This window comes from Octopus bimaculoides, chromosome 19 (genome assembly GCF_001194135.2).
Source record: "Octopus bimaculoides isolate UCB-OBI-ISO-001 chromosome 19, ASM119413v2, whole genome shotgun sequence".
Lineage (NCBI taxonomy): Eukaryota > Metazoa > Mollusca > Cephalopoda > Octopoda > Octopodidae > Octopus > Octopus bimaculoides.
This window is the reverse complement of record NC_068999.1, coordinates 53938134-53947796: the sequence shown is the minus strand read 5'-3', so window position 1 is coordinate 53947796 and position 9663 is coordinate 53938134. Positions and strand designations below refer to the sequence as shown.

Here is a 9663-nt window from a genome sequence, read left to right as displayed (position 1 = left end):
AGGGAAGAGGTAAAAAATGTGGCCATGAGGTGTCTGGGTGGAACCTCAAGGAAGACGTGGGTAGATATAAGCGGGGGGGGGGCAGGGAGTGTGGGTGGGTAGGGATTGTGAAAGTGTAAAGGAAAGTGAGAGATGTCTGGAGATGGGGAATAGCTGAGAGGGTGGATATAATTTTTGAACAAGTGTTGAGAGATGATAAGCAGGGAAGGTGGAGCAGAGTAGGTGACAACTGCAGAGATTGAGGAATGGATTTGTAGATAAGCACTGGAAGTGACCATTGAGACATATGGGTTGTGAGTGGTAGGTGGGGGGAGAGATGATGTGTGGGTGGGAAGGTTACAAGAATGTGTGTATGTGGGGGAGGGGGAGATAGGCATAGAATATGGGGTAAGAGAGAGAGAGATGTATGGTAGGGAAGAGTGACAACTGTAGAGATTATGTAGGGGTGAGGAATATATTGGTGGATTATTGGAAGTGACAAATGAGACATGGGTTAGTGGGAGATGATGTGTGGTTGGGAAGGTTACAAGAGAGTGCGTATGTGGGGAGGAGGCAGACATAGTATATGGGGGAAGAGAGTGAGAGAGAGATGTATGGTGGAGAAGGAGAGATAATTTGTGGTTCAGGTGAGTGATCAATGTAAAATGTGGGTGAAAAGGACATTATTAAGAATGAAGAATGGACATCAAGTGAAATGGTTTCAGGTAGTGAGAAGCTGTGCTGAAGAAGACCTATTCAACCCATGGAAGCCTGAGAAAATGATAATGATGATGACATACACACATGCATACACACACATCATCATCATCACCCTTTAATGTCTATTGTTCATACTGGCATGGGTTGGACAGTGTGACCAGAGCTGGAAAGCTAGTGGGTGGGGAGTGTTGCACAAGACTCCAGTCTGATTTAGCATGGTTTCTACAGCTGGATGCCCTTCCTAACATGAACCACTTTACAGAAAGTGCTGGGTGCTTTTATGTGACACAACATGGGCGCCTTTACATGGCACTGCACATAAATATAACCATGCATAAATGTACACATCAATGTAAATACAAGTATGTAGACACCTGCCCACCCACCTACACACACACACACACACACATATGTAAATATGCTTGTTATACCTGTTGAAGATGTAAATGATATGCTTAGCTAAATGACGAATGCATGCAGAGATATTCCCATGTTACTAAAATGTCATGAGGAAAGTTAAACAAAGAGTAAATACAATGAGTAATAAACAGAGAATAAAGAGTAAAACTATAGTTACCAAAGAGTTTGACACATTTACTGTGTTTGCCTTCGACTGCTAGATCTAATGGTGTTAAACCTTCTTGAGTTCTTGGAAATGCTGGTGAGAGATTCTGCAGAAATAACTAAAATAGGAAAAAAGAAATTGATATATTTTACCTAAATAAAGCAGTTAGGTGCAGAAGATGGTGAAGGTGGCAACAGCAGTGATGGTGGTAATGGTGTTGATAGGGGTTGGTGAATATTATTCATTTATTAATTGTTTTTTGTTTGTTTATAGTTCAGGTAGAAGAGGAAGGGCACCTGCCTACACAGTCCTTCTCAGGACTTCCCAGACTGATGAGACTAAGCTGTCCTTAGATCAAGGATCTGATAAGGATCCGTGCAAAACAGTGGACTCCCCTAAAGATGTCCAAGTGCTAGATGACATTCATGTTAAATCAGGTGATGATTTAAATTTACCTACCACCCAAACACAAGAATGGTTCCTTAACATGGTTTTTGCTACATTTATCTATGGAGTATTACCAGTAATTCTTTACTGATATTGAAAAACTAATAAGTAAAGATAACTCTTAGAGGATCTGAAGCATTTAAAAGCAAATTTAGAAATGCGGGAATTAATGGAGAGTTACACAGCCTGCACAGTCAGGAAGCAGAATATGCAGTTTACAAATGATTCTCTCCATTATCCGTGGTAAAAGAGTACAGCAGGGTTCGCAACCATCCCTCTGCCGGAGCCTCGTGGAGCTTTAGGTGTTTTTGCTCAATAAACACTCATAACGTCCGGTCTGGGAATTAAAACCTCGATCCTATGACCGCGAGTCTGCTGTCCTAACCACTGGGCCATTGCGCCTCCACATATGATCTTTTATGAGAGCCATATTTAGCAATTAAAAAAACAAACAAATTACACACACACATGCACACCTTTATATACGTACCTGTACACATTTATGATATCCCTTTTGTGCCACTTCATGTAGTGGATATAATCCTGACACTACACATCTTTCATGTGGATCATATTTAGCAATTTGTAAGAGGTCAGAAATAATCTCAGGTTGATTTGCTTGGCAAGCCACCTAAATAAAATTAAAGAGAAGATCATGGTAAATTGAAGTGAATTTATCCGTAGAATCTGTAAAATTAAGATATAGTTAATATTTAAACTGATTTTATTTTGACATCTCTTGAGTTTTAACCATACTTACTCAAGATCAAAGTCACATTTTTGTATTTCACATTTAATAATTCCACATTATTAAATGGAATATTATTCCAAAGTGAACTGAGTATATTTTTCTGTAGCACCAGCACTATAGGGGTTGTCTTGCCTTCAGCAAGACTAAAGAGTTAACTCAAGCTCTGCATTAGTGCTGCTTGATCCCGTTAGCCAACCACTTACAGAGTGTACTAGGTGCTTCTATCGTGATATTAGCACTAGTGCAGGGATCAGGGAACTTCTTCAACCAATTACCCCAAAATATATTGGTTGAATTGGTGCATGCATATATAGATAAATGCCTGCGTATATAGAGATACATGCGTGCGTATATAGATATATGCGATAATATGCGCAGTTTTAGACGCCTTTTGACCTTTTCACTACACAGGGTTAGGGTTAGGGTTTTAACGGTCATTTTTCACAGGAATTTTCAATGGCCAGATAACTGAAGAGATGTTGGCGTGGGCTCCCACCCCGGCATCCGAAACTTTTATCATGGCTACTAAATAAGTGTCACATATTTTTACAGATAAATTCCTCTATTTACATAATATTGACGTCTCTTTCTTTCTTTTGTTGTCCATCCTATCAATATATATATATATATATATATATATATATATACATAATATGTATTATATATATGTATGTATGCCCCTGTATATATGTGAGATAATAGTTTCACTTTAATAGTTTCAGTATTAATAGTTAAACTATTAAAGGGAAGAGGTAAGAGATTGTTCTGGGATTGCATTAGGCAAGAAGTTGAACATTTTTTGGGCCTATGACACTACATGGATCCTAAGTAAGGCATGTGTAAAATTTGAATGAAATCGGTTGTGTAGTTCTCGAGTTTTAGGGATTCACACAGACAGACACACACACACACACATTGTCTGATGAACGGGAACGTGTAACTCCGAGTAACAGTCTTTTGTTATATTTCTGCTGCTTTTAAATAATGCATATTACTCTGGTATTTGAGTAGTCTTTTTTCCACCTTGTTGCACATTTTATGTGCTTACTCTCATATATATATATATATATATATATATAGATAGATAGATAGATAGATAGATAGATAGATAGATAGATAGATAGATAGATAGATAAAGATACCAAACTGGAAAATGGGTGTAGTAAATTCAAATTTGAGAGAAAAGAGGAGCTAAAGTTGTTAGTGGACACACCTTGTATTAAATATCAAGTGGTATACACCACGTGATATATTGTGATATCCTGTTTGGGGCTGGAGATGATAACTTAAAAAATAGGTTAACTGGTGATAGCACTTACTTAGTATTGTTTACTGTAGACAGGAGCTAACTGACACAACCATATATACATATGCTTGCATACATATTCAAATACACACATGCACTTATACAAAGACAACTCTCTCTCTCTCTATATAACACTATAAATTATTTGTTGTTGTTGGTGATAGTAATGGTGATGGTGGTGCTGTTACTGAACATGAAATTCATTTGTTTGGGAACTGTAGAGGAAGTTATAGCTACTCCTGGGAGGCATTCTGGGAAACAAGGACTGTTTTTTCTGAAAGTTAGTACTAGGAGATTAATATAGGTGCAGCAAACTAGGGATGATGCCTAATATGGTGTAACTCCTGGTATGAAGGTGTTGCCATCAATTGAAAAAAAAAGAGATGAAAAAAAAAAGAAAAGTATGTAAAAAAATGGAAAGAAGGCAGAAATAGGGATCAGATACCATATATACTGGTGTACAGGATGGAATTTGAATGTTTTAAAATCCCCCCAAAACTAGGGGTCGTCTTATATACTCCACATAAAATCTGAACCATAAATTCCCGTGGTTTAGAGAAGCAGCAATGTCGGTGGAGAACAGCGTAAAACACTTGCATAGATCCTATGGCTCTTCAGCACAGTATTTTCTACTGAGACTTGCACGTATTAATGGAGAACACTGTAAAACACTCACATAGATTGAATGGGTCTACAACTCAGTATTTTCTACTGATACTTACATATATGTTTGGGAAGCTGGATTAACAGTAAGATTATATTAAAATAACAGCACAGCAAGCTTAGCAGACAGACACCAGTCGCCATTTGCAACAGCTAATGAACAGAAAATGTAAACAATCAGCCCATTCAACTGGATCCCGTGGTCTATTCTGTTTACACTGTCTTGTTAGAGCGCTCTCTCATACAAGTAAATGGTGTTATTGTGGTATACTTGAGACCATGTTAGTTCCTGTAAAATAACCAGTGTCTAAGTGATGTCACTACAGTAGTGTTTACACCAGCCAAGCACATTTGATGTGTTTTATAGTAGATAATTTACAATATTTGGCCACTTCTTGAGAAGAACTGGATACATTTTAAACAATCAAGACTGCATATAAAGTTTACTGATTGAAAAATAGTTAAAATGCTATTGAAACACAAGAAAAGCAGAAGCTTCAGGGGCTGCTGACGAAGCTACAGCTCACCGGATCCCTTTCGCTATGAACCTCCTACCTTTGGAGCTTGAACTATTTTCTACGAAAACTTAGGATAGTCTTATACAGCAAGTGTAGCTCAAAACCCACTTTTTAAATGGAAATTCTGGGTGGGGGAGTGTCTTGTACACCCAGTGGTATTATATACGTTGGCATATACAATAGTAAAAGAGAAAAAAGAGGAAAAAAAAACAGGCAAGGGAAGAAACAAAATTGGTGGAAAGAAGGAATCTAAGTCTCCAGCTACAAGACAAATAGTCTTACGGAGGCTGTGTCTGGTATTGGAGAGTATACTTTCTCTCATGTAAGCTTGGGGTGAACATTCTGAAATTTGCATTTAGGTACAGCCAAGTTGTGAGTTTAAGAATGTCAACATCAGCATCACCTTGTTCTAGCAGTGATGAGCATGGGATATATAAATACAGATGTGTGTGTATACATGCTCAAATGTACAGATGCACATTTGAGCATGTACACACACACACACACACACACACACACACACACACACACACACTCACAAGAGCAGAGTCACTTTGTGATTGTTCAAACTACTAGAAATAGCAGTAAAATCTCTCTTAAATAATACTCTACTATCTTAGAAATATATATGGACATATATTAAATAATATTATCCTAAAAGCTGGCAGAATTGTTAGTATGCTGGGCAAAATGCTTAGTGTATTCCATTTGTCTTTATGTTCAGAGTTCAAATTCTACCATGGCCAACTTTGTCTTTCACCCTTTTGGGGGTCGATGAAAAATAAGTACCAGTTGAGTACTGGGGTGAATGTAATGAACGTAACTACTCCAGGGCAAAGAGTATAAAAACTGCACTCCTCTGCCAAGCCATGTTGAGCCAGTATGGCAGTGTAAGATCATCAAACCACTACGATTTCAAGCTCAAATTCACAGCTTCCACATCAGATTGTGGTTGGTGGAGAGAACATGCCGAGGCCTTCGTCCTACAGTGGACAATTCAACCCAATCCAACCAATAAATACACTGTATTAGAAAAATAAACCTGGCTAGAATGCATTTGATCATAAGTCTGCCTGAGCAGTACTGATTGAGGTTTGAGCAAAAAAACAACATACACTGTTACAAATAAGAAATGTGAAGCTCTTCTTCCACCTCATATTTCTCAGTGTCAAAATTAAGGCAGGGTGGTATGACAATTCAGAAGAAAACTCTTCTAAAAACAAACCATGAGATGGATGACAAACAAAATAATAAAAATTGGTTATATGAACCTCAAATGGCCAGAAACTAAATGAATAATATCATAATTACATGACAAAATATCCTGATTATGCCCTTTTATGGTAAATTCAACTTGACTAACTTCCTGGTTTTTCTGGTTATACAAATCTAAACTATGCTAAGATATGAAAATTGTCAAACACACTTAATACAGATTAAATATCTCAAGAGACTTTCCAGAAAACAACTGAAATTTTATGATTTCAAAATAATCCTAGATTTCCAAATGTTCTTTTCCCTTTTTTAATAAAAAAAAAAAAAAATTGTTAAGTTTTCTAAAGTAAAAGCTTGAATCAAGTTTGGCTAAATTGGTAAAGAACTGGACAGCCAACCAAAGAGTATAACTTTTTTTTTCCTTTTTGTCCAAGATATCATATTTCATGTTGCATTCATTGTTAATATTTCCATCAAGTTGTTTATAAATTCAGAATTAATTAAACACAGCTCACTACAGTAATTAGTGAAGGGAAGTGAACCATTGTAAATTTAACACTAGTCCATTAGATGTTTATAGAGAGAATTTCAGTTGAATTGTAGATGAATTGATGAGCGATGGGGTTTGCAAAGAATTGCATTAAGCTAAGTGGCCCCTGACACGCATACAGAGTGCTCAGCCAATATCTGAGAAGTACAATGTTCAATTTTCCATAGTTGCCTGCAGGTGAGTTTTTTTCTGACTTCTAGGGATATTTACCCAATTTTCTAGACTATTTTCACAACTATGAGTCTGAAATTTACTCTATCTCTTTTCTTTCTCTCTCTCTCTCTCTCCCTGGGTAACCATGTACCTCCTCTATAGCAAGACACCTATTTTTGCCTCTGTATTTCCCCATTACATTCTAACCTTTCATCATTTGATACTGGATCCCCTCCTCTAATGCCCCTTCTGTTGTGGCAAGATACCTGCTTCTGTCTCTCTGTCTCTTTGTCAGACTCTAACCTTTCATCCTCTGACACAAGTTCCCCCTCATCAAATGCCCTGCCCCTCTCATAATTCCATGTCTTGTGAGTTACTTGGTTACCCTGCCAGTGCTGGTGCCATGTTAAAAGCATCCAGTCCACACTGTGACGTAGTTGGCATTTGGAAGGGCATCCAACTGTAAAAATCATGCCCAAACTAACCTCACCTGTGCTAATGCCATATAAAAAGCACTGAGTGCACTCTGTGGAGTAGCTGGTGTTAGGAAGGGCATCCAGCTGTAAAATCTTTGCCAAAACGGACACGGTAGCCTAGGTAGTTTTTCTACTTGGCTGGCTCCTATCAACCGTCCTACCCATGCATGGAAGATGGACGTTAAATGATGATGATGACGATGATGATGATACATTTATACACACACACATCTGTGTGTGCCTCTGAGTGAGTACATTTGTGTCTCCTTGTCTTGACATCACATATCAGTTGTAAATAATTGTCACTTGTACATGAAGTGCCATTCATTTCCAATATTTTGTGAGAACATGTCCAGCCATTGGAAAATATCAGCTTGCTTGGAAACAGGTGAGAGTTAATGACAGGAAGAGCATGCAGCTGTAGGAAATCTACCTCAATAAACTTCATCTGATCCATGTAAGCATTGTAAATTGGATGTTAAAAGTGATGATGATAATGATACTTGTTTTAATGTAATTCTAATTATGATACACAATAAAGCTTATCATATTTATGGGAGTCACAGATGCTGTCTCAAATATTAATGAATGTTTTTAAAAAGTGCAATGTGACCACACTTATGATGTATAGTCGCTGCTAGCAAATGAGCATGTCATAGTAGCATATAACATGCTTTTGCTAATTGTTTTCAGGTGTCTATGTGGTCACAAGTAGACATAGAGACACTTCAAGCGCTTCTGTTCTTGATCAAGCAGAAGATTCTGGATGTGGCAGCTGAAAGGAGAGAAGGCTGCACCAACACTCGGCTGGCATGCATTTTCAGCTGATTAGACGGTGAAAGAATGTGAAATTACCAGCTTTGCTCAATAATACAATGTGTTGCTTGGTCCAGGAATACAAAATGTTTGATATTACAGTGCCTACTACACAGATTCTTTACTATATCAACACTCAACTCTGCTTACATTTTATGTCCATAATATGTTGACAATAGAGCAAGCAGGATGTAGCCGGGAGTGTAGTGTTCACACCTGTAATTTGTATGTAAATAATTCTTGTATACACACTACACACACATACACACATCTGTATGTGTATGTACATATATACATTCATATTTGATAACAGGAAAGAGAGTCAAGCCTCTATATAATATACAATATTCACATATAAAGTTTAAGTAAATACAGCAACTAAAGAAAAAGTGGAGACAACCAAAAAGAACAAAACAATGAAAAAAGATCTAAATTGCAGAATAGGTAAGTGCCTACTAGGAGAAATATAGATAAGTGCAGCAGCTAAAGGATTGGCAGGCATTCTAGAGTGCAATTGGTAATGAGGTCACCCAAGTAATAGAGACTAGTTCAGGTTCCACCTGTGGACCTGTTAATGGCTACTGGTTTTAATGTTTGATACTTTGTGTTGAAGCATTATAGCAATTAATGCATTCGTAACTTTTATAATATGCATGAATCAATCTGGATATTGCATCGAAATGATCATAGGTCATTATCATTATTATAATAAAGTATTTTCAATGGATCAGTTTTGAGCTCTCATTTAAATTGATATAAATACAAAATCTCACTTGTGAGTATTTTGCTACGTTTGTTAACAGATACAATATTTTTGCCTAATTTTGGTATAAAAATATATATAAATACATACATACATACATATATATATATATATTTATATATATATATATATATATATATATATATATATACATCCTTATTGAGGCAAAGCTTAACTTCAAACAACCAGTTCGAAAAAAAAAGAGCAACTCACTTGAAGAGGTGTGCAGTGGTCTTGATTCTTTACTGATAGGTTGACATTGTATTTCAAAAAAAGTTTTACAATGCTGCTGTTTCCTGTTTTACAAGCAATATGTAGAGGTGTATCACCTGAAGTGTAAAATGAAATATTGTGAAGTTATATACACACACACACACACATATAATTATTTTATAATTCAGTGTGAACTAATAATTAAGTAAGTCAACCCCAAATAACTTTTCATCAAGTAAAATTACACTAGTAAAGAGAAAATCAAAATCATTAGCATTAATGATAATTCTTATCAAGTAAGGCATGGGAAAGAAGTCTAATTTCTAGTATGCAAAGTGACATCTCCTGACATGTTTTGGTTTTATTAAGATATCTTCAGTGAAATATTTGTGTGTGTGTGTGTGTGTGTGTGAGAGTGTATATATACTGTTTTGATCCATGCATGTAACTCTCAATAAATGTGTTGAGTGCCCTCCTTTTGTGTGTCCACTCACTCCTTTAAAACTTTATATATACACACATACATAT

General features: G+C 36.7%; 1 protein-coding gene across 1 annotated transcript in view; it reads right to left on the bottom strand.

The window, feature by feature from the left end:
- Nucleotides 1-1154: 1154 nt before the first annotated feature.
- Nucleotides 1155-9663, bottom strand: part of LOC128250050 (tyrosine-protein kinase HTK16-like) — a 31730-nt gene continuing 23221 nt past the window's right edge. Inside the window, exons 5-7 of the mRNA XM_052974722.1 lie at nucleotides 9136-9251; nucleotides 2202-2342; nucleotides 1155-1382 (exon numbers count right to left, since the gene is read on the bottom strand). Of these exons, the coding sequence (XP_052830682.1) occupies nucleotides 1155-1382; nucleotides 2202-2342; nucleotides 9136-9251 (485 nt within the window). The remainder of the gene's footprint in view (nucleotides 1383-2201; nucleotides 2343-9135; nucleotides 9252-9663) is intronic.